The sequence below is a fragment of the Drosophila mauritiana genome, chromosome 2R, assembly GCF_004382145.1.
Source record: "Drosophila mauritiana strain mau12 chromosome 2R, ASM438214v1, whole genome shotgun sequence".
NCBI lineage: Eukaryota > Metazoa > Arthropoda > Insecta > Diptera > Drosophilidae > Drosophila > Drosophila mauritiana.
In genome coordinates, this window is record NC_046668.1 from 21,083,495 (window position 1) to 21,109,135 (window position 25,641).

At 43.5% G+C, this 25,641-nt stretch overlaps 3 protein-coding genes across 4 annotated transcripts in view; 2 read left to right on the forward strand and 1 right to left on the reverse strand.

Annotated features, from left to right (window-relative positions):
- The window catches only part of LOC117136869, a 59,242-nt gene that overhangs the window by 20,326 nt on the left and 13,275 nt on the right, over window positions 1-25,641 (reverse strand). For both annotated transcript variants that reach the window (XM_033297970.1, XM_033297971.1), the window contains exon 2: window positions 15,217-15,508. In XM_033297970.1, the coding sequence (XP_033153861.1) occupies window positions 15,217-15,436 (220 nt within the window). In that variant the 5' untranslated portion in view covers window positions 15,437-15,508. The remainder of the gene's footprint in view (window positions 1-15,216; window positions 15,509-25,641) is intronic.
- Window positions 2,220-3,338, forward strand: LOC117136870 (hypodermin-B). Its single transcript, XM_033297972.1, has 3 exons — window positions 2,220-2,549; window positions 2,604-2,880; window positions 2,938-3,338. The coding sequence occupies exons 1-3, from the start codon at window positions 2,308-2,310 to the stop codon at window positions 3,304-3,306; spliced, it is 888 nt and encodes a 295-aa protein (XP_033153863.1). The 5' UTR covers window positions 2,220-2,307; the 3' UTR covers window positions 3,307-3,338.
- LOC117136872 lies at window positions 22,510-23,201 on the forward strand. Its single transcript, XM_033297974.1, has 2 exons — window positions 22,510-22,614; window positions 22,671-23,201. The coding sequence occupies exons 1-2, from the start codon at window positions 22,564-22,566 to the stop codon at window positions 23,055-23,057; spliced, it is 438 nt and encodes a 145-aa protein (XP_033153865.1). The 5' UTR covers window positions 22,510-22,563; the 3' UTR covers window positions 23,058-23,201.

Here is a 25,641-nt window from a genome sequence, read left to right on the forward strand (position 1 = left end):
GTATCTGTATCTGTATCGACAGTGTCGCCAGCGAACTGCGTGTGGCGCCAATTTATTTCTATTACGAGCCATTCGAGTCCTCCGCCTGTTGCTCGCTGCTCCGCCAGGACGAAGATACCTGCCTCCAGCTGGGTGGGTGCCTGGCCATTGATTATTGGCAGACCGCTTTTAATTATTGCTCAGCTTCTGGCCAGCGTAATTCAATTAGGCCACCAAACAATGATACTGAATAGATTGGCTAGAGTCGAGTGTCAGTGGAGTGGAGTGGAGTGGAGTCGATTCCACGAGTCGCGAGTCAAATGCAAAAATTGTCAATTACTTTGGCCCACCTGCTACCTGCCACCTACCACGCCTCCTTTCCACAGGTCCTCGAACACGAATTTGCACTTTCCTCGCTGGGCAATAATTTCTAATTAATTCGCGCTTAATGGCAACATACAAATCAACTTGACCGCGTTTATTTATTAACTAATTCTACGTCATCCACGCCCTTCGTGAGATACTTTTGCGGTCGGTGGCCGGAAAAAATAAATGTTATTTAGCTCCGTGTGCATTATTAATAAATTCCAGAGCCTTCATCACACCCCCTGGCGTTGAAAGTGGATACACGTGAAGTTTGTCCAGCTTATATACTGTTTTTAATCCTCTTTCGGGAATATATAATTTGTGTTACAAAACCAGGCATAAGAGCAAGTACATTTTGTCAGCAAACAATTAAGAATAGTACATACATATAGACCTATATTTGCAGTTGTAATTTTATTTTTAAGGGATTAAGAGCTTAAATTAGAATCAAATCAGATTAAACTAACTTAAAGATCATAGAATAATAGGTATCCCATGTTATTACATATAAGCAAATCCCCTTTACTAAGTGACCTAAAGTGAGTTAAAGTGAGAGTTGAGTGTAGTTCTTGGTCGATAAATTCACTTGTGTAAATTTCGTTGTTCCGCACAAACTAAGTTTGCCAGAGTGCATTTCAATGTCTGGTGAAAGTTCGGACTACACGTAAACAAATTCAATGTACTAGTATTGCGTCATTAGCAATTTACAAGCCTGTTGCCTACTTTCAGGCGCTGTCACCGCAAATTGGGCCGTTCCATGGCCCAAGTCGCAGACATATTGAGAACGGAAAAGCGGAAAAGCTGAAGACCGAGAGATGGAAACACAGCCCTGTCCCTGACCGCATTCCAAGTTTGCAGACATAATCTTAGCACTATTTAATTTTGCTAATAGTTGAGTGTCATTAATTTAAACTTTTGCGCTTTTCGGTTTGTCTTGGCTGCGGCCTCGGTGATAACAAAAACAGGCACTGCGAGGAGGAAAAACGGAGCGGGATGGCGGGCAGGCGACTGAGTGAGATAGAGCGGAGAAAAATTAAAAATCTTCAGCTTAATGTGCGGCACTTTGTCATGGCCTGCCAGCCGGAAACGGAAACTTGCGACAAACTTGCGCAAAAGTTCAACAAAACGCTTGAACGGCCTCACTCACACAGAACAAGGGAAGGGAAGGGATGGGAAGGGGATGGGGAGGGGGAGGACGGGCTTCTGGGCAACCATGAGCCATGAATTGTCAATAAATTTGCCTGCCGCAAATCATCACAAGTTGGTTCGGCTTCGGTTGCCCTCTGTCCCTCAGCCAGAACCGAAACCCAAAAAAAATAAGTGGCATTCGGAGAAAAAGCGGCATTTCGGGCAAAAACTAAACCTCAATTATTTGGTGCAGCTGGCTCGGCAAATGAAAATATTTGAGAACACGAAATACTTTGACAAAAGTTGGCGAGCAAACTTTACTTAAACATACTTGAGCCTTACACAAACACGCGGCCGAGAAGCGAAAAGGGAAAAGTGGACCAGAGCACGGCTCAAAGTGGAAATGGAAACTTAAAGGACACAAAAAGGAAGTCAAGCCATAAAAGCATTACCAGAAACCAACTTTAAACGCCTCCAGGCGAGGACCAAGCAAAAACAGCACACTCAGCTGCCAGATGAACCGCAGCGAGGCGTACTTAATATGTACATAGAACAAATTCGCTAAAATTTGAAAGTAATTGACTTAAGATACACGTTTACTCAGCAGCAGAGCGACTGTTTTCTAGATTGCACATGTACTCCACCTAGCGTCGGTTATTGTAATCGCTCATAAGTTTGGATTAACTTGGATAAATATATATATATAGATAGGAATAAATTGCTTAACTCAGGATTAATACATAAACATAATACCATACTCGTATCAATCAACAAATTGAATTTAAATTCAAATTAACTCAGTTATTCGCTTAATTTGTTAGTTTCGTCTTGTATATGGCAAACAAACACCAATATGTAGCCATTTTAATGACACTGATGGCAATCCTTAGTGGAGCCCATCGGATGAAGCGTTTATCCACGCCCGAATTTCATGGAGAAGACACCCTCGAGTTGGCCAAGTACGTGGTGTCCATCAGATCGAGAACCCCAAACAAATTTTTTGGCGACAATCACTACTGCGGAGGAGGGCTACTATCCAACCAATGGGTGATAACTGCCGCCCATTGCGTCATGGGGTAGGTAGTTACCCCAGTAATCGGTCACTGGATCTTAAATCCTCGATCCTTTAGACAATCCAAGATCATGTACAAGGCTCGATGGCTGCTGGTGGTGGCCGGATCCCCGCATAGACTGCGCTATATCCCCGGAAAATCGGTCTGTTCGCCAGTGTCCAGTCTGTACGTCCCAAAGAACTTCACCATGCACAACACCTACAACATGGCTCTAATGAAGCTTCAGGAGAAAATGCCCTCGAATGACCCACGAATCGGATTCCTTCATCTGCCGAAAGAGGCACCGAAAATCGGGATCAGGCACACAGTCCTCGGCTGGGGAAGGATGTATTTTGTACGGCTACTCAAAATTTCATGACTAACACTTTAATCTATGCTACTATGCTTCCAGGGCGGACCTTTGGCAGTGCACATATATCAATTGGACGTGGTTCTCATGGACAACGCGGTGTGCAAGACGTACTTCCGACACTACGGTGATGGAATGATGTGTGCTGGGAACAATAATTGGACAATAGACGCGGAACCGTGCAGCGGCGACATTGGATCCCCATTACTAGCCGGAAAGGTGGTTGTCGGCATAGTTGCCTATCCGATTGGCTGCGGTTGCACCAATATTCCGTCCATCTATACTGACGTATTTAGCGGCTTAAGGTGGATCAGGCAAACGGCATATGACTGGGCCAGCATCACTAAGACAAATCCAACTCTCATGTTCATACTGTTGTATGTACTTCATAGCTGCTTACATCGCATTTGAAAATTTCAGAAAATAAACTAATAATATATGCAATGTCCTCTGGTTAGGAACTAGACTAGGGTACCAAATGCGTTGAACTTGTGACATGGGCAACCTGGTAACTCGATGGGCACAGCTCTTAATGGGCGCAAAGCGCGGAACCGCGTCCATGTGCATGTGGCTTTAATTGACATTGCCCACACACTCTGCCACTAGAAGGGCAATAAAGCACTCAAAATCTCTTTTTCAGAGCTGGAAAATTCGATGCTGGGCTGGCCACAGTAAGTGGAAACGGTTGATGCGAGCGAGAATTTAATTTGAATGGAAGGGGAGTCTGCTCTCCACCAGATTCTTCATTCCCGAGCATGGCATTCAGATTGGACCCAAATGGCAATGGATACACGAATTCAGCTTATGTTTCTTAGCAGGTAACAAAGGCCAGGCACCTGCTCCTCATTTGCGTAATGAATTTTGTGCATCTTGCCCTATTTCGCATTTTTTTTTTTGTTTTTCCGAAGAGCTCCGTAGGCAAATGCGTAATGACAACATTAATGCAAACGACTTCATTTAATTAAACGCCCTTTTTGGCCTGACAGCAAAGGAAACTGCGAAACTGGGAAACTGAGAAAGTGTGTAAGGCACCATCATCATTGCGACTCATTGGGACTCATTGCCAGCATTTGCCCATCCTCATCCGCATCCCCCTACCGAAATGGTTAAGGATCTCGTCCTGGCGCTCGTGCTCAACGTTTGGTATGCATGAATGCGTATTAAGGTGTGATAGAGGGCGTGCCACTGCCTATGTAGTAGTGCGCACGTGCGTGTAAGCGATGCGATGCGAATCTATATAAGTGTGCGCCAGTGCGGGTGTGTGTGTGTGCGTAGGAATGTATATGTGGGCGTGGCCAGGTGTAACATCTGGCCCAAATGGAGCAAATGGAGCAGATGTGACAAGCTCGCCGGCGAAGAAGCCAATTCAATTAACGCTCGCCGGCCCAAGCTGACAACGAAATAATCTCTCGAAATTGTGGAATTCCTGACGCCGGAAGTGGCAGATGGTCAAGCAAGCGACTTCCGTTTGTCATCGAAAAAGTCGCGATGGCGCATAAGCAGGATATTCTCCGCGTTTCGACCACTTTCTATAAAGATCAGTATAGATTGTGTCCCTAGTTTATTTTAAAGTTATGGGAAATCCATTTAAGAAATAAACTCAGGGAACATTCCGTTCGACGAACTGCGCTAAATGTACTTTAAATTTTGCACGGCTTTCAATGTATTTAAGTGACTCAACTCATTAGCAGTGGGCCAACGTGGATACCGCACAGCTGCTGCAACCGCAAAAGCAATAAAGGCGTTGGGCTGATGGGCGGCTCGGGGCGCGGGGCGGGGGGCGTGGCTCAGGGGCCAAAGCCAAACTGTTCATTTGCATGCGCTGGCACTCATTACATTTACATTAAACTTTTAATATGCGCGGACATGAGGGCAAAAGGATGCGAGCACGAGGCGAGGAAAGAGTGCAAGTTCGTGCTATGCGAATTTACAGTTCAAGTGTTGTGTGTGTGTGTGTGTGCAATGCGGGTGCAACAGTGAAATTGAGTGACAAGCGCTGGCGGCTGCCCGCATCCGAATATCTTTATTTCCCAGGGAATATGCAGTTAATTACATTTTGGCCAGCTGCACAATCGGCTCAGCATATTTTTGGCCTGATCCCGATCCCGATCCCGCGATTGGGACCATTAGCGCACCGCTGAGCGGTGGCTAAGCCAGCTGAAAAGCGACTGTGCCTCGCGGTTCCATTGACATTGTCCCAGGACATCGGCATGAATATGAGATGAGCTCCTGCGCTTGCTTTTCGCTCGTCCCACTTGGCGTATACTTGATGCACGGAGAGAACTGGGATTGGATCATGATATTTGCTCATTTCAATCAGATGTGCATATCATCTATATGTGTTGCAGGAAATTGAAAAGTAATACCAAATGATATTGACCCTTAAAATTACACATATTTTTCAAGAACATATACATTCGTATTTGGTTCAGTGTACGCGTGTTTAGCATGGCAAAAATCCAAGAGGGAATGGCGGAATGGTGGTCACCTACATATGTGTGTGCTAGTCTGCTTGTACTCGAGTGTAAGTGCATTTCGTTATGAGCTTAGCAGTCTTATAAATGTTTGCGTATTTGTTTGCCTCGACGACGTTGCTATTTACTTGATGTGACCTCTGCTGTGCTCAGCTTGTCCGCTCGCAATCTCTTCGCTAAGCAACTGCTATTGCATCTGTGTGCGCATCTGTATCTGTATCTGAATCTGCGAATGTATCTGCATCTGCAGTTGCCACTGTGTGTGTGTGCGCTGGGGTTAAGACAGCGCTCACAGCACATAAATATCTAAAGGATTCTTGAGTAACTTCTCTAATGGATTTGGGTTAAAAATATACACAAGGGCACATGGAGGGCAAACAGATACACACACACACACACACACAAAGAAACACCAAAAGAAAGCTCTGATTGTGTGCGTGTGCGTTAAAGATTTACAAATTAGTTTAATTTAAATTAGAGTGCGAGCACTTAGCAGTCAGTTGCGAGTAAAATGTCAATTGCACACTGCACAGTAAAGCTCTGCTAAATAGAAAGTTAGTTTGTCTAGCTAGCATATAGAGACTACTGCCAAGAACTTCTCGGTTTTCGTCCGCTTTGTGAAATATTCAGAAATCAGCTCTATGCCCGCAGGCTTTGCTCGCAAACATCAAAAAGAGTGAGCAAATTGAAATTGCGATGGTAATTATTTAGGTCTCGCTTCTCGCAGGCAGGACAATGCGGCATATTAAACGATTTCAAGCTGAATTTATATTTATATGTACGTCCATATGCGCATGCATGTCATAAAGCTGTCCAGGGGCCGTTGTCCTGCTCCGTGTCCCATGTACCATGTCCTGTGACCGTGTCCCCGTAATGGGGCGAAAGTAATAAGGGTGGGCCACCAGGGCCAAAAGCGAAAACTGAGGGGACCAGCTTATTGTTTACGACGTGCTTAGTGGCAAACTCGGCTTTGATAATGAAACGTTGGCAGGCAACACGCGCTGGCAGTTAACGGCAATTGCGACAAATGCCAAAAGCAGACAACGACGGGCCAACAGCCCGGCTCAGCTCAGCACATGGCCTGTAATTTTGGCCACAAAGTTGGTTGCATATACATATGTATGTATGTATATATGTGCACTTGGCAAAACGAGTTATGTATTTTGGCAAATCATCTGATAATAAGCTATAATATGATAAAAAAACAATGTCTCAAAACAACTATTTATAGATTACATTAAGCTCATTTTAATCAGTTATTTATTTTGTCTTACTTTAAAAACCGATTTTAATTTTCGAATTTCCTTAATTCTTTTTGCAAACACATTTTCCCCCAGTGTAGACCAAACAGGGATGTGTGTAATGTAAGACAAGACAGTCGCACGTGATGTGATTAGGACAAAGCCGCAGACACAAACACTCTGGTAAGGGCGGGGGAAAACTTTGAGCTTAGATTTTAATTTTTGCCAGCGATAAAACAGAAGCCAATGGGCCAATTTGCGCCAACTAGGCGTATGCGTAATGTGCATCAACAAATTTATTCCTCTTTCTGCCGCCGTGCGTATGCAATGAACAATTTCCCCAGCCGATTATGCAAATGAAGGGGGGAGTTGGGGAGTCGAAATGGGCCAGATTCAATTTGGACTCCTGCAACGGAATAATTGCTACTATCCGTCGAAATCTGAGCGGGAAACTCGGTCCGGGAGGCACGTCTGCCACTCGGGCACTTTCGGACTCAAGCTCTGCCCGCAATACCTCAATTAGCTCCACTTTTGCACCGCCAGATGGCGCAGCTCTTTATCTTTCACCACAGCCACAAATCAATAATTCACCGAAATGCAGCCGTTAAGGTTTCCCTCGTTCCTCAGCAGAATGCTGCTGTTTGCGGTGTGGGGGAAAACCACATGGGAAAAATAGGGAAAAGCCAACTGACATTTTCTTGGTTTTCCATCCGATAGCAAACGAATCGAGCGGCCATAATGTGCATATGTATGCGTTGCACTCGAGTTAACTTTAAAAACAATTCTTGAGCTAAAGTTGTGTAATTAAACCGTATATAAAATAACTCAATATTAAAATATAAGAAGTTTTTATACCATAGCTATATGATAGCTATACATTTCTCTGGATTTGTTTGCGAAATTTCACTTTAATATTAAAATTTTCGACATAAAACAACGAATGTAAAAAACTCTTCTGCTCATAGCTCAGTGAATCGTAAAATCAAATATATTTCCGAACTTTATCAATTTTGTCGTAAAACTTCAGATCCTAAAATAAAAATCCTTGTGTATTCTAAGAGTTGGCACAGCAACTCGCTTTGCATACTTGGAGCTTTCCGATATTTTTTCCGAAAATTTGCAAACACAGTTGTTATTCTGTTGTTACGGCTACTACTATTATTACTGCGGCATAAGCAGTGCACATTGCACATTGAATGTTGAACGTTGCACGAGCTCTGGCGTTGCATTCATTTGCTTTCAGCGTGCCGCAAATAGTTTTGCGAGCTCCTGGAAGGCGGTGCTACTGGTCGTACTTCATTGTTTCGACAGTTCTGGGCGTTTATGCCAAAAATGTTTTGGCTCTCAGCCACGCTCTGATTACCAAGTGTTTGCCAGTGTCTGTGCAGCCCGGCTCCCAGGACACGAGTGCATGCGTGTGTGTGTGTACTCGTATGTGTGCTCTGCAAGTCAAATTAAGCTAAAACCGCTTAAAGTTGCAATTTCCGACACAGCATCTTGGCTGGAGGATATGAGCATTCCGTGCAACAACAGATCCAGCAACTATAATTAAAACTTTTGCCAAGCAAACAGACGGCCGCAAATGGAGAGTCAGTGCATCCACAGAAAAATACTTCGCAAAAAGTGTGATGTTTTTATGCTTAGCATTCACGTTTAGAATCAGTAACAATATAATAACATGCACCATGTTGCATATATTTATGAACTATACAAAACAACAAAATACTGAATTTTAATGGATTTTTTTAACGTGTACTTTCAATTTGGCTCCTTGAGGAACCTTCGCCTAAGTGAATTTCGTGCAATAATCGTGTTAAGGAACCTGTGAGCCGCTCGTGGAAATGTTAATTGATTGAAATGCACATCCAACACTTTAAGCCCTGGCCCCTGACCTTGCTGACCCCTTTCGCGGATGGTGCTTCAGGGGCGAGAGGGGAGGCGGAGGGGTTGGCGGTACCAGTGGTTGGGAACCACTTCCTGGCCGAGCCGAAAGTTAAATTAATTTCTGTCGACAGAGCATCACCAGTGAGTGGTGCAAAAACTTTCAAATGAATTACACATTCTAAGCACGCGGCTTTTTGAGGGGGGGAGGGGCTTTTGGACGGCGGGGGGCGTGGCGTGGCAAGTATTTGCTTAGCACTTTTGTTGTTGTTGTTGGTCGGCATAATTGTATTTGCTTTGGGCCACCACTCTCGTGCTATCTCCGTCGCACCCCAGGTTGCCCCTTTTTGCGGTTTGAGTTTATATATTTATACACGCTGTGTGTTTGCCGGGTGCAAAAGTTTATTTTCGACTTTTTCTTCACTTTTTCTCCTGTTTTGGTTTGTTTTTTAACTGTTAAATTGTTAAAAAATTACAAATAAATTGAATGAACATCGTCGCTGGCTGCGGCAAAAGGACAACACAGTTTCCGAGGGAGAGGACAACAATTACATTGTATTGACTTTTCAATTTCATTTTGCGGCAACTTTTTAAAGTGGTCGATTGAAGGACGAAAGGAAAGGGGACAAGCCGGGCGGTGGAGTGGTGAGTGGGTGGTGCTTTAGCCACTGCGAAATTGTTCCACATTTTTTTGGTCGCATGTTTGCTTTGACTCGAGTTCTTGGTGTTGTTGCAGCAGTGCTGCCGTCATTATGCCATTAAGTCCTAAAACGAAACCTATTTGGGTCACATGGAGGAGATCCATGCTCCATGCTACTTGCTCCGAGTCCTGCGTCCCGCATCCTGAGTCCTGGGCCTGTGCATTAATGGCCAGCAGGACGAGACTGGGCGACGAGGCGACAGGACAAAGCGCAAAAAGCTTAACGAACGTATAATAAGGGCAGAAGCCGGAGCAGAGCATTGCCAGCACTCGAGGCAGAGTCCTGCCGAGCTATTCTCCTCACAAAGGATATCAAATTTAAGTGCACACACATCAGAGGATGGCTGCGAATGTTATCAATCAATAGTAGCCCCTCGCCCCAATACTTTATGTTTCTTCATGTTTCAATTTCCCCCAAGTGTTCAGTCTGACCTAATCGCATTGAATTTAATGTCAAGCAATTTCCGCTCCAGCTTGGCTGGCATATTGGTTTATAAAGAAATTCCTTCTCAAAAGGATCATCAAAGTACTTTGAACTTTTTATTGTTCAATTCGCAGGCAGACAACATAAAAACCGACTTCATTTGGTAATTTTCATTTCATAATTTTCTCTTGGCGCAAACTTTCCCCCGACTTTGGTGGCTGTTAAGTAAGAAACCAGCAGTTCATTTGCCTGGCAACTGGATTGTGGCCATAATCGTTGACCGGGAAACGTGAAAATCATATCATGCATGGCTAGGAGTGGGTCAGTTAGCATGCTCAGCAGCTTCCGAGCACTTTCCACGCTTTCCATTGGCCTGGCACAAATTCTTCTGATTGGCAGCAGAAATGTGATTAGGCTGCAGTCCAACCAAGAAGTTATTTTTCCCCATTCCCATGGCCAAATTCAGCTTTAAGGCACTACGTGATCAAAATGGTCACGATTCGGCGTCTTCCGCACCCACTTAGTTTTTGTTATTCGGTTGGCTCCTAAATTGCGCTTATCGCATTGTAATAAAAAGGCAAATTTTGCCGCAGACCAAAACCCCCAAAAAACAAAAATTCAAGCGGGAGCCAAGTATAAAATAGTAATCCGCTTAGTTGGCCAGCAAAATGTCTCGTGTCGAGCTCCTCGCTGCCAGCTGGCAAAACTTAATTTGCTGCAGCGCGACCGTTGTGGTAATTACCACATAAATTCAGCAGCAAATTGCTTCTTTAAAAAAAGTTTGCCACAGCCTCAAGCTGTGAGGGGCACATCGCACTTGCACTCAGAGGAAAAGGATCTAAGGACTTACAGAAATTGAGTTTGTTAGGCACATTATATATGTATGTACATATATAAAATCATATACGAAAGTGAGTGGATGTATGCAAAAATACTTTATGCTTGATGGATCCATTATAAAGAGCACACAATTATAGATAAATTTTACATTTTATCTCTGTTCGCTGATTTAAATTATAACCACTAATAATTTAGTAAAACAATTTATATAAATATTCAAATTAATAATAATATATTAACAAATAAGGCACAACATATTCCTTTCTGTGCATTGACACACTGCTGACTAAGAGCAGCAAAAAGCATATTTGGCGTAAAGGTCAAACATTAAAGAGATTTCTGGCTTGGCTCCTTGCAGCGCATTCTGTCCCTAATTCTGCTTTTGGCCCAGTCGACTCCGCTGCCTCCGCCGCCTCCTCCTCCGCCACTTCCGTCTCCGCCTCCGCTTCTGTCTGCGGTCACTGGCGCTGTTAATCCCCGGCAAGTTAATCCTGCCAACTGGCCGACATACCGACATACGACCAAGTCGGGACAGACCGAACTGACCGAATTATCATCGCTGCTGTGGAGTTGGCAAAAACATGAGTAGAGCTGCCGCAGGCTTAGGAAACCCGAGAGGGGGGAGAGTTGCGGTTGAAAAATAATAGGTTTATGCTCTGCGAGACGGCGGAGGGGAAGTGATTGATATGCCCGACATGTCGCCGCATGATCTCTGTCCCTGCAGCTCGGTTTTACCCTCAGCCCACCGCTCACCGCCCACAACTGCCGCCCCCTGACCTCTGCCCTCTTGACCAGAATCGAATTCATGGCCTTAAGTGCTTAATGTTTGATGTCTGCCACTCTGCGTTTGTCAGTGTTTTCATGTGTGTGGTCGGTCGAACACTTTCATTTGCATTCAAAAGGACTTGGAACAAAAGTTTAGCAATCTTTCTGTTAAAGCATATTCAGGCACTTTTTACCATATGTATGGTAACTGTGCGTATGAGTGATATTGTTACAAAGAAGAATAATCATACGCACCGTTGCCCAGTATGCTTAAACTGATTGTAGATTATAAATCCTATAAACAGCTTGCAAAAAATAGATAACATTTAATCACTGCAGCATAAACTGTGTCCCAAATGGCTAGGCACTCAACTTAAGTCGCACACGCTCCCAGCTGCAGATAATTTACATATCTTCTTATCTGACCATTTCTAATGCCCTTTGTCTGCATCATGACCACTCAAAGGACTTGAAAATAAGGAGGAGGCGGGCACAAGAGAGTCGCAAGAAGAGCTCAATGGCCCTACAAATGTGCAAAGGGCAAAGCGCTTGACTATTTTTTTTTTAGTTTTTGCTCCTTTTAATGCGGCACTTTAGTTGATAAGTCAACCATTTCAGATGAGCGAAAGGGAGACAAAAGTGGGAGTCCACCGGAGCCGGACTCCAGCGCCCCTTCGGTGACACCTGGCTGGATGCCAACTAATGCCGCCAATGCCGCTCCAGCTGAAGCTGCTAAAGCTGCTGGAGCTACTCCACCTGCATTTGTAATTGCATTACAGACTTCAGCATTGGCGCCGACCTTTAAGCTCCTCCATCTCCGCCAGCCGCCATCTCATTCGCATTCTCGTTGCGTTCCCGTTCGTTCAAAGCAAATCCCCTTTTGTGAGAGCGCCTGTGTGGCAACTTTAAGTGGTCCTTTGTGCTGCACGCAGTCTCCGCTGCTGAAGTTATCCGCGGCACTTCGCGGCAACAATGTGGACAACTCAACGCGGCGTATACGCAACGTGGCTGATGGCATACCCTCGCAGATGCAAGGCAATTAAAATGTCAAGCCCTGCAACACTGTGGCGTCCTGAAGTGCGGGCAACTATTTTTGCATTCTCTGTGCTGCCGAATTCGAGGCACACTCCACAGCCAGGTGAATAGTAATCTATACCCCTTTTTCTATCGTGTCTTGGGACATCACTTCGTTTCTCAGCATGGTAATTGGTAAGCTAATACGCTTATTGTAATCGAAACGTGCCCATCCTTCAGTAAATTGCTTTTATAATTGAAATACTCGTATTACATATGGCCAGCAACTACAGTTCAGCTGGGCGAAAGACGGACTACACTGTGAAAAGTGGGTAGAATCGTACGCACTTTAGGCACTAATAGATTTTATTAGAGATATCATTATCTAATATTATTTATGGCACGAGTGCAGGAGGAAATATTTAATGGAAATACTAAAGGCTAAGTGTCCCATAAACTTCCAGTGCACAGCGAAATAGCTGAAGATAAATCGCTTGGCCAGCAGGAAATTCCTTACAGCCAAAGACGGCTTAGAAGACAAAGAAGAAGTTGCAGCCAGGGGAGCCGGGGGAGGAAGGATTAGTGGCGGGAGCGAGCGGAGGAGGCCACTGGAGAAGGACGCATAAATTCTAATTAAAAATTGTGTGCCAGGTGGTAAATAAAACTAATTATACATGCGCAATTTTCCCTGGTGCAAGTGCGAGAGTGAGAGGGTGAGTGAGCGAGTGAGCGAGAGCGAGAGCGAGAGTGAGGCGGCAAGCCTTTAAAATTGTCGTGTGCTCGCTCTCGCTCGCTCCAAAAGTGAACTCTGTGCTGGCAAATGGAAAAAGTTTTGCTGCAACTCAACTATGTCTGGCAGTGAAGTCTTTTTCGGGTTTGAGTTTGGGCTAAAAGCAAAAATCCGACGAAATAAAATGGAAAGAAAAACGAACCGAGAAACTTTGGCAAAAACTTGAAAGGGGCGGCGAGGGGCGCTGGAAAAATTGTGGGGTGGCAAATCAATGATGCAGCTGCCATAAGACCCTCTAAGCTCAATTATTGCAGGATACAAAACAAGAGACAAAAGAGAAACAGCCGGAGAGACAAAGAGCCGTAGTAGTCCGTCCGGCCACTGTTGATGGCTATATCCTTTGGCTTTTCCAGTTAAACGTGACTTGAACAATGGCATTCCTCGGCAAAAAATCAAAAATACCCGCACACACACAGCGCACCAGATGGAGTTGGGTATTGGAAACCGTTTTATCTGGCCACCTAATGGATATATAAATGGTATTCAGGTCCATTGATCGATTTGCCCACAAAAGTAGGCAACGAAATTGTTCGGGCAAATTCAATTTTCCCAGCTTTTAAGAGCTGCGCATATCGATTTAAGCGAGTGACATATAGCTCAAATTTATGCTGTGGATTTATTTATTTACTTGCTTCCTATTCTATGCCGAATTTTGTGTGTAAGTCAAATTTAATTTACTGATGCTATGGTCCCGAAACTTTGATCAAAGCTGTGCCGAAAATTGCCTTTGTCACACACAAAAATATATGTAAAATCAAGGGGATGCTAGGAAGGAGCAATGTACTAAAAATTGTCGAAAGCATTCGGGACTGTGGAAAAATATGGCAAAAGTTGCAAACGAACTTTTTGCCCATGTCTCGTACGCTCGTAGGTTGGACCCATCTACATACTATGTACTTCTGTTTTTTCATCCCCGCTCCATGAGAGCGTTAAAGCGTGGGCAGACATTAAAGCCAAGTCTTTGCCATGAAAGAGGCGATAAATGTCGATTACAGTTCTGGCCAATAAACAAGGCAACTTCCACTAAATTCTCGATGTGCTGCACAACATTGGGCCATTAAATGCATGGCGAATACAGTGCGATAGTAAGTAGGCGAGCCAAAGTTTCATTGCTGACAAATTGAAGGCAGTTTGCTAATGTCGTGGGAAATGCGATGCGACAGGCAAACAACCAAACAGGATCGCCCGAAATAAATCTAAGCTGCGAGTCCTGAGTCTCTGTGCTCTGTGTCCGTAACGAGCCAAAGTGGCCCAAATGCGGATTTATGCCCCGCTCAATGATAAATTGAATTTCACTCAAAATTAACTGTAAGCCAGGACGAGAAACGTGCTGCCAGCAGGGGAAAAAGCGCTGCCACATATGCGCCCTATAAAATGTGACAAGAAAACTAACGAAGGACTCGACGCTCATGTGGCTTTGGCTAAAACAACAGACAACCGCAGTCGCCGCTCCGCTCCGAATGAAATTAGGCCAAAACCCAGGCAGCCACTTGGCTTGACAATTGCCTAAGCATATTTGTCATTTGATTGATTTATTCCGCAGGGCCAACAACAGCTGCCATTAGGTTGGCCAAGATTGTTTGTTATTTGTTTGTTCTGTCCTCGCCGCTCGCATCATGCCCTTCCGCTAAGGCGCTTTTCTCAAATCAAATCTCCATCGCTTTCATTAGGCGGCAGATTTCCATATTTTAGCAGACTACCAGTACCAAATCTACTCTCGCTTGTTGGCCTTCTTAGATCTCAAAGATTTTTGCAGATCCTATAAAGCATTTAGGGAAGGATTTTACCAAAACATCCTCAAAAAGAAATATGCTATCTAAAAATAAGCGAAATAAATATATTAGGTAGCAACTGAAAAGACGAAGTACTAGCTATACATCTTAGTAAATTTTCAAATATCTATGATGGAACGGCAATCCCAAAGAAGAATTTTCTCATCTCTAAATAACCGATTTAGCAGCTACTAGTTTGGTTTGTCCCCTAGTGTGAATTACATAAATGGAACACTTCTAACGGCATGCAAGGCGGGTTCATTAGGGTTTTCACAAAGGTCACAGTAGTGTTGCAGGTGGTGGTGGTTGGTAATTGGTGGTGGGTCTACATTTGGTGACTTTCAGGTGCTAGATTCTCGCATTTGGAGGCCAAAGTTGTACACGTGGGTGTTGGATGGTGGATAGTTGGGGCGCACTCACCTGTTGAGTAGCGCGGCAAGGGCGCGTCGCCGGTGGCGAGGCAGCCGCCATAGGAGAAGTGGTGACTGCTGGATCCTGTGCCCGAGACCACGGCTATTTCATCCAGCTCATGGCCGGGCGAGGTGCCGGCGGATACCAGGCGGGTGGAGGAGGTCGCCGAGTTGCCCTGCGAATTCTTGCGTCCACGTAGCGAGAGCACCAGCCTTTTGGCTGTGGACATACCAACGATTGTCGTCGCTTGGCCGCCGATCCTTCTGCTCCCAGCACCCAGTGTCCTCCGCTCTGGTCACTCCTGCAACGGCAATGGAAGGCGGAGAATGGTGAATGGTGAATGTTGAATGGTAAATGGCGAATGGTGACTCGTAAATGGCGAATGGAAATGCGAAACTTTTTCAATATTCCCATGGCGCTGGGGCGCCTTGGCTCGCCGTGGCTGCCTTCGCTATTTATTTCGTTAATAATTTAGAACAGAGCTTCAAAAGATATGATAATTTCTGCACAGCGAGCAGCGAGGGATGTGCTTGGAAGAGGGCCTGGAATTTTCATTTTCATTTCCATTTTCATGCTTTGCCAGCTCAAGACATCGACGCAGACGGAGGGCTTCTTAAATTATGCAAATGCTTGCAATCAAGGCTACAGAAATGCCACAGAACAACACACCAAAAAGCAGAGCTGCTAAAAAGAACATCGCACAAAATGATTGCGACATGGAAAATATGAATGAAGGCATTAGCATATGAGGGGTATAGGGTAATGTCGCAACGATTAATGGCTTAAGCATGAAACTAAAATCCCTTGAAAAGAGCGTTTAGTATTGATTTAAACGCCAATCAATCTGCTCGATGGGAATAAACTACTACAAATTTGCTTTTTAATTGGTCCATTTAACAGATTTAGTATGATAGAGCAAAATTCCGTCTCAGGAGAATTGTGTTATAGCTACAACACACTACTCAAAGCAAAGCCTAAGCTTATATTTTGATTTCCATTTGAGTTTTAGCTAATGAATCCTTTTGAATATGCCAGAGGAGCAGTCGACCGACTGAAAGCACTCATTGACAGTTTGGTTTATTCTAGAATTCAGCAAAAAGAGGCTTTCAAGAAAAGAAGGGGAAACCCGAATGATAGACATGAACACAAACCCCAATGCATACACACCGAAAACCAAAAAAGGAGACCCTTCCTTTCCGTTTCCTTATCATTTTAATGTTTAATAAGCAATGCGCAGAAGGGAAGTGCGAGAGGCCCCAATGAAATGGGGGAAACTCGACTCAACAGCGACTCTAAATATTCAGTTGAGTGTAAACTTGATAAGTTGTGTCTCTGGCAAACGTATGGGGCATATGTTGGCTTCGCAGGGAGTCCTTTTGCCGCGGAGTGGGTAATGCACATTATTCTATGCCCATATTTACATATTATGCCACTTTAAATGCCCGCGCTGGCTTTAAACTCTTTTCGTAAATGCCTTTTGACTGGGCGTATACGTAATGCCGCACACACTCTCTGGAAAAAGAGCACAGTTACACACATTCAACTTCCCTTTTTGGATACGTGACGAATAACAAATTTGTGGGATTTTGCAGCATTTTGATTGAATGTTGTCGTCGCTGCGGGAAACGCCGAGGAAATTGGGATGGAAAGGCGAACGAGATCCAAATACAAATATGATTTATGAGCCGCAGTCTGCAAGCCAATCGTATCGTATATGTGGGGCGGACTACCAACTGCAGATGTTGCACAAACACAAATGAGAAAAATCGGATAAGAACTTACGCTCGACTTAGTTCACATCCGGTTCCTGTGCTCCAAGCCCATGATTATGGAAAGGCGATCAAAATTATGGCCACACGCCAAGGATCAGGTATGTTGATATTTATGCAGTACTCGATGACATACTCCCAACGGAAATTAGTTTACAAGAAATTGAAGTGGGTATTAATATAAAACTTAACGAGAGTGCGTCTTACCCATACCTTTTCCATGATTATGCAAAGGTAACTAGAATGACATTGTGGAAAACTTCCTGCCACCTAAACAGTGTTCTATTTTCCTTGGTCAAAGCCCAAAAGACAATCAAGTGTTGCCCAAACCTACGTAAACATGAAAATTGCCTGAGAAACCCGAACTCACAACTTTCAAATCCCAAGAAGGGAGAAAATCTTGTGACAGCGAGAATAAACTAAGGAAAGCGGGGGAAAAGCTGCCGCTGGCTGGGCCAATTGTTTGCATTGTGCAAGTGTCAACAGCATTTGCAATTCCGTTGCAATTTTTAGCATCTTTTCGAGCTTTGGCTGCAAAGTAACCCAAAATGCGGAGTAAAAATTGCACTTCTGCCCCGGTTTTGCACCTCATGCGCAGCTTTCTATTTTTCTATTTGCTGTGAAAATATGGTAATTTCCAGCAATCGAAGGTGGAAAACAATTTTCATATCATTCTCAATTCGCTGGGTCTCACTGGAATTTAAGCCAATACTGACTTTTACAATTGCATATGCTATGCACACGGACTTTACAAATATAATATGCATGTGGGCAAATACAATTGAAAATGCATGTAATGCACAAATAGCAATCCAATTTTCGTGTCAAACTTGTTTTTGCCAGAGCTGACAGCATTTAATGGCCTCTGTGCGCCATTTCAGCAGCATCAGCAGAAAATAACTAGCTTTTGTTTTTAGCTAATTAATGCAATCCCTTTGAAATAATTGCCAAGAACCAGATCCCACTGCCACCCCGTCCATTTGTCCAGATCACATTGCAAAAGACAGACAGCTTCGTGCATAAAAAATGTACCACCATCAATCTCGGAACTCGTCCAAAAACATTTGCAGGATAAACCGGAGAACCGGCGAAAAAAGGCTACTAATTAGAGGCAAGAATCGCGATTCCTGGCCAACACAAAAAGGAAATTACTCTAGGAAAAATGCCAGCCACAGAAAAAGAAGCTGATTGTCCAAGTGATTATACCCTCTGCCAGGGCATATTCCATCTGATTAAGCCAAGTGCGCATTTGTCACACGAATGTGACAGCATCGAGGACGACGGGACCAAAAGGACGAGCTGGACGAACAGTACGATGCGGGTGATGCGACGGAAGCGCTGACAAGTTGCCATGGTCAAGTTGATGGAACACGATCCCGCCACGCAAACGCTGACCACAATCCGCGTCCCTAATTGCACGCTTCCATGGGAAAACATGGAAAAAAATCGGAAAACATGGGAAAACACAGATGGAGCAAGACTTATCCGTACCGAGGAAACTTCATTCATGGCTAGAGCGCTAATTAAATAAGGTGAGATAAACTTGAGTGATGAATGCATTGGCAATACATTTCTAGACCATTTAATTATCCTGTTAGCTGTTTTTTTTCCAACTTAAAAAGATATAAATTTGTTAACAAGCTGACTGAGTGGGTTTTATATCATAAAAATTGTTTGTTTAACATGCTCTTGATTCATTTTAAAATATCAATTAAATCCTAGTGCAAACACCTATCCATGTTGCCCAATTCCACACCAGATAAGCAAAATAATCAGAGAACTTCCTGTTTTACATTCCCAAATTGGCCGAAATCAAAACAAGTCAAGCGACAACATGTTGTATGGCACACAACATGCCAGTTTCAAAATCGAGGTTAAATAAAGTTGAAAATCGCATTTAATGCATAAGTAAATAATGCTTGCCAATAATACTCCATTTGCATTGGGCTAGATGTCTGGGCCATCGATATCCCGCAACCATCGATGCAGCCCCGCCCCCTTTGTGCAATTATTTCAGCCCCGTTGCTGCATTTTCCATGCAAATTAATGCAGCTGCATGCGATGCTCCTCTGCCGGAAAAGCAGAAAAACAGAATGGCCACGCAATCGGCGATTTCACTGGGTTATTCTTTTATTTTTATGTGCGTATTATTATTGCACTTTAAGCTTTTATCAATTATAATTTTTTTCCCCTCGCTGTGTGCATTTTATTGTTGCAATTATCGCCCGGCGACCCTTGTTGCCGCAAATGTATAATTGAGCAATTTAATTCGGAATTTAGCCCTTTTTGAAACGGGTATAATGTGGCTTAATTTTGTTTTCACTCGCGTTTCAATGTGTGGCCGCGCAAATATTTAATTATAGCCAAGCTTTCGGTATTTTTTGTAATTCTATTACTACAACATTTTGCTTGCAACCCCTTTGCGTAACTTTTGGAACTCCTTTAACCCTCGTGGCTTTGGGCCAAAGCGGCACTAACAAAAGCTGGCAAGATTAAATCCACGGTGCCGCCTTCTCTTTGCGGATGCACTGGATCTTTCCCTGCATCTTTGTAGCGGGCAATCGTGGTGCACGAAGTGCAATTTATAACTGCACATACGTGAGCAGTAAGCCAGTGGCACCACCACCCACGGGAGCACCCAACTTCGCTCCTTTGAGCTGCAATTCCACCGTGCAACATATCTAGGTACTTGTTAGCTTAGCGAGGTACAGCAAAATCATAATAGCGATAAAATCCGCAAATAAAAATCAAGTGTTATCAAATTTATTTTAATACGAAGTTTTTGATTAGCCGCATTGCCGCATTTCTATACTAACCACGTAATAGACTGGACTCTTGTACCGCAATAGTATCCTTACCATCTCTGTTGCACACCCTGTGGCATGAAAACATTTTGTTACTCGTGCAGCTGCCATCGCCTTTGTGCAAGGTGCCCACATCCACTTTCACATCGACATCCACCATCCATCCACCATCCTCATCCACATCCACATCCACATCCAGTGCTCTGCCCGATCGCCCCTCGCATCTTTATCCAACCCTTTGGGTCCAGACCAACACTGATGGCGGATGGCGCTACAGTTTTTGTGATTCGACAGAGCGCAAATAAACAAAAGGGTCGCGGCGCTTCGTGCAAAAAGCGAAAAAAGGAAAAACTAAATGAAAATGAAAAACAACTTGGTGCAAAGAAAGGAAACAGAAATGCATGGTTTGTGTGTGGCTCCACATTCAGTTGCAGTTGCAGTTTCAGCTAAAGCTACAGCCTCAGAGGCAGTTATTGTTGCACGCTGAAAAAACTGGACGTGCTATGCCTGACACTTTTCATTCATGTTACAAATCTACAGCCTTATTTTATTTTATTCCTAAGAATTAACAGCTTTTTTCTCAGTGTATCTGCAGCGGTAGCTTTTGTAGCACTGGAGTCCTGCAACAAATTTGCTGGCACAGCAGGCGAAAATATGTGCCAGCACAGCAGCCACGAAGGAGTACAAAGCGATGTGATGGCGACGTGGGGTGCAGTCGGGAAAGAAGAGATTGTGGAAGGATATTTCACTTTATTGGCAAAGTCGAAGATGGAATGCGCTTGTAGTCGCAAATGGGAATGCAGGCAGCAGGATGCAGGCTGCAGGCTGCAGAATGCAGGAGGAGGCTAGGTGACAGCGACGAGTTATTGCCAAGCCGGTATGCAACTTGGGCCGGTATCGTGGTTTATCGCCAGCGAAACACAGAACTTATCCTGGCCAAAAGCATCCTTGTCATATACATATGCACCAAGGATGCTCCGCCAGCCGCACATACATATGCGATAGCATCACAATTAATTATGCGTCTCGACCATAATTGGTGCGCTTTCAATATAGGATTGGTAAAATCGATATGTTATGATCTATGAACATGTGCTAAGCTGAATTGTTTGCCAAAAACCCATTAAGATATATGAAGAATAAGACAGAGCCAATCTACATATTCTTCATAAATCATTGTTAGTTAGATAACACTTTAGGGGCATTAATAATCAGAAATTATCACTACTTTTGTGGCCAGCACTATACGATAGGGATTTGGCATTGCAAAGGTGCCAGCCAGACACATTCATCAGCTACCTGTGCTCCTGGGCAATCGTCAATCCTTCGGCCGTCCTTCGCTGCCTCCTTTGAGTGACTGACAGACCCTCACTGCACCCAGTAGGCTCCTTGGGCTCCTTGTGCTTGGCTTTAATTAAGCGACCCATTTGCCCAGGAATTGCATCTCCGGCAGGTACACACAATTCACTGGGGAAATATTTGCATTCCATGTATCCATCCACTCGCAGTCTAAACGCCCGCGCTGCTCGAGAGGAAGGCCAGGATTTTGGGGTTGTGGTCGGTTGAGAATAAGGTGGCTTTTGAGATGTCATAAGCAGAAATGGCTTCTTGGACCCTCGAAAATTGCCGAGCTTAATTGGATGCAAAATTAACAGTTAAGGTATTTAGCGCTGCCAGGAAAATGACAGCTGAAGTGTGTGGCTTGGGAGTCATCTTCCTTGACTGGCCCGGGTTAACCGAAAGCCAGAAACCACAAAACAGGCGGGTAACAAGACTCTTGGACGGGTTTTGAGAGGGTTTATTCTCGCCTTGGAAAAATTGCTGAATATTTTATTTCTAGAATCATCTAAATTTAATGGCCAGATTTATTTGAGCATTGGAAAAAGTTCCCGCCTTTACCCTTTCGTACAAAAGCAGCTGCTATCTTGCGTAGCGTGTGCTCTTGATATCCTTGGACCAAATCGCCCATTAGGAGCTATGGCTCACTCTCGTTTCGTCCTTACCAGTGCCAGTTTCCTGTCCCTATCGCTGTCTCGCTCCGAATGTCAAAACATGTGTGTCAAAACAATTGTCATGCATTCGGCGTGGGTTGTGGCTGGAAGTTGAACTCTTCCCTCGATTTAGACCCCTTGCAATTATCAGCCATTGACATGTGTTAACAATCAGCTACCCAAACGACCCTCTGGGCTGGTAACATCCTCCCTGCTCCGTTCAACATTTCCGCCAGATATTTTAGCCCATTTCCTGCAGCCTTTCAGCATGAAATCAATATGGGGAGCATGTGTGAGAGGTTAGTTCTGCCATCAGCGCCTTGATTACTGCTGTCGTATTATTTTCACACTTGAAAAGCTGCCCGGCTTGGCTCGTACATCACGAATCGCCGGGTGAATCGATGTGGCATCGGTTCTTGGTCATTATCAACGCTGGCCATTATGTGACACTTGGCTGTCACTTTACATGCGGCGAGTCCTTGCTCGTTCCCTCTCTGATATCCCGACATCCTTTCAGCTGTCAGCGTCCGGTTATTTCCTCTCGCTTCCAAGCGGAGGATGCTGAGCCAAGGATTTTGTAGTTTTCATACTTTGAAATTCATCGCATATATGCGAGTACCTTACTTAAAACATTTACTCATACAACAAAAATAGAAAAAGTTTTAAAAGGGTTATGCTATTGGAGTGCAATGGCCCACCTAACTGAATGAATATTCTTTTTAAGGTGGCCTTGCTCTAGAAATCACTTACATCACTTACAAAATCTCTACACAACACACCACAAAATCCAGAATGCAGTTAGCCAAATATTCAATAATTTTGTTCATTTTATGCGGAATCCTGGTAAGTCTACCGATACTAGTTAACTTGAAGTCTTGCTAAGCACATGTAAACCTAAGATCCCGGAAATAGTAGCCAGATCACTGGAAAAGAAACAGCCGAGAGGATCAGTCGCTAGAACTGGGGAGGGTGAAGCGCCGGCAGAGGGTGCTGCTGCCCCAAGTTCAAAACCTGAACACATAAAGCGCGGAGGAGGAGGATTGCCTGAAATGCCCATGGACCTGAACACGATGCACGCGCCATGTGACATGGACACCAGGGGCAGGCAGAGCTACATATTCGCCTTTCCCAACCATTGCATTTGGGCGTTCAACAATCGGTACATGAGCGAAGGACATTTCCGCATCTACAAGACCTACCAGTTGGAAGGATTTTTCTTTGGCCAGTATTACGAGCGGCTTAAGCGTTACGAATTCGAGCCACATTCCTACGATTACAATATGTAATGCAATGTGCTTAAGGTGCAGCGAACAAATTCTAACTATTCCGACGGACTACTGAGACATTTCCATTATAATATATATTATTTATAGCATGCCTTGAATGCTTTGCCTTCTGAGCGCACAAAATACGATGTCCGATAATGAGTTTTGGTGGTTGTAAGTAACAAAGTAACTTTCCAGATTCTTATCATCTATGAAAGACGCTTTTCTGGCCATTTTCACCGCGTTTTGACAGGCATCGCAAGCTGCGTTCAATGGGAGCGGAAATTTGATATTCCTCAAAAGCATTTTCACTGTTTGCTCTGCGAAAGTAGGAAGTAATGTGCGTAGCAACTGCTGTTCAATTTCCCACGATTGGAGCTGAATCTGATGACCTTTTGGACGCCACTGTCATAAAAAAGGAATCCCAATCTCGCATGTTAAAATTTTGTCATTATGACCACATTTATATTGTTGATTCCTGTTTTAATTGCGGCCCTATTCATGGCTGTAATGAAACACAATCAATCAACTTCATTCGTTTGGGCGAAAACAAATAAGGTGCAACGCCTTAAGTGAATTGGGTCTACGATTTTTATCTGCCAAATTCCAGGCTCTGGATAGCATTTGTGTGTAATTTGTAATTTTGCGGATCATCAATCAGCTGTCGTCAGCTGTCGAGCTGCGATTTGGTTCTGTGGATAAGCAAAATTAGAGGAAAAGCCGGGTTCGGATCTTGTTTCACTTTGATTTATCGATGACTTGGGAAAACAAAGTTTTCTTTTTAATTACAGACTCTGCTGGGTCTCGCGCCAAATTGAGTTTTTCATTGCCATTCCGTATAATTAACAAATTGGGTTAGCGTTTTTCCGCATATTTTTTACCATTTAACTAATTATAAATAACAGCAAGCAAACATTTACTTCGCTTATGTTTACTATTATTTTTACTCGAACATAAAAATGGCACTCGCTTGAATTCTGAATTTAGTCGAATTTACAATAAACTTTTGCTACTTTTGTTATTTCTGATTAAATTTAATTTTTAATTGGCCATTCTAGATGAATTTTGATTCGCCTCTTTGGGGTGAGGTTTTTAAATTATTAATTAAAAGTCGAGAGACGGACCGCAAAACAAAAAAAAATTCAAGATGATGAAAATGGTCTGTGGAATATATATGAAAATATATGCGCACGAGGAATTGTGCAAATATTTTGTATCATTAAAATTTAAAAGAATTTCTTTTCCCAAGCTCACGTCAAGAGTTTCTATGCCGATGAGCTTTTCTTCTCAGTTTCTGCTTTATGAGCAGAAGAACATTTCGCCTTGTCTTGCTTTCTGCCGTGGAGCTTTATTTATTTATTTCCGGAAACGTGCCCTTGAGATTAAAGTATTTCTCCTGCCCCACCCATCCGTACCACCCCCCCAGCAGAAGCGTTCGGCCATCTGTACGTAACTATGTACACCGTGTATATGCAAACGCAGATACATATCTGTCCGTTGTTCATTTGTTCATTAGGTTCCTTTGCGCGGTCCTTCTTGGCCGAGAGCTCCTTTGGCGCAATTCTCGCGCGTGTCTGGGTGTTTGGTCAAAGTTGTTCAAAGTTTCCACACCCACACCCACACCCATTCTACCCAGCGCCTACCGTCCGGTCACGCCCCTTAAAAATGTCCTAGGCGTCGGTGGCAGCTCAATGAAGCTGGGTTCGGAAAAATCGAATTTTTGAAATTTAAAAGCTGGAATCGTTTGCCCATTTTTTGCCCATGTTTGCCCACCAATTAGTTTTTTTTGCCCACGTCCAGTTTTTGAGATATGGATTTTCGAAAAAGTTCGAAAATTTTCGAAGATCAAAAATTTCACTTTTTTCAAAATTTTTTTTTTTTAATCGCAATAACTTCGTTTGCCCACGTTTGCCCACCCTTTAGAATTTTGAAATTTTCGAAAATTTTCAAAGATCAAAAATTTCACTTTTTTCAATTTTTTTTTTTTAAATCGCAATAACATCGTTTGCCCACGTTTGCCCACCCTTTACAATTTTGAAAAAATTTATACTTTAGAAAATATAAGACATTCAAGTTTACCTAGGTGTCTTTGCCCATCCTTTGAAATTAATTTTTTTCGTTTGCCCACCCTTTAATATTACATTTTAACGTTTGCCCACCCTTCAAAATTATTTTTTTTCGTTTGCCCACTCTTAAAAATAAAAAATTTCGAATGCCCACCTCTTAAAACTAAAAAATTTCGTTTGCCCATCCTTTAAAATTAGTTTATTTCGTTTGCCCACCCTTTAAAATTAATTTTTTTCGTTTGCCCACCCTTCGAAATTAGTTTTTTCGTTTGCCCACTCTTAAAAATAAAAAATTTCGATTGCCCACCTCTTAAAACTAAATAATTTCGTTTGCCCATCCTTTAAAATTAGTTTATTTCGTTTGCCCACCCTTTAAAATTAATTTTTTTCGTTTGCCCACCCTTCGAAATTAGTTTTTTTCGTTTGCCCACTCTTAAAAATAAAAAATTTCTATTGCCCACCTCTTAAAACTAAATAATTTCGTTTGCCCATCCTTTAAAATTAGTTTATTTCGTTTGCCCACCCTTTAAAATTAATTT

Coding starts and splice junctions, on each gene's coding strand:
- LOC117136870 (XM_033297972.1), top strand. CDS start 2,308: ATGGCAAACAAACACCAATATGTAGCCATTTTAATGACACTGATGGCA. Junction 2,550..2,603: donor GCCGCCCATTGCGTCATGGG/GTAGGTAGTTAC, acceptor TCGATCCTTTAG/ACAATCCAAGATCATGTACA. Junction 2,881..2,937: donor GCTGGGGAAGGATGTATTTT/GTACGGCTACTC, acceptor CTATGCTTCCAG/GGCGGACCTTTGGCAGTGCA.
- LOC117136872 (XM_033297974.1), top strand. CDS start 22,564: ATGCAGTTAGCCAAATATTCAATAATTTTGTTCATTTTATGCGGAATC. Junction 22,615..22,670: donor TCATTTTATGCGGAATCCTG/GTAAGTCTACCG, acceptor TGTAAACCTAAG/ATCCCGGAAATAGTAGCCAG.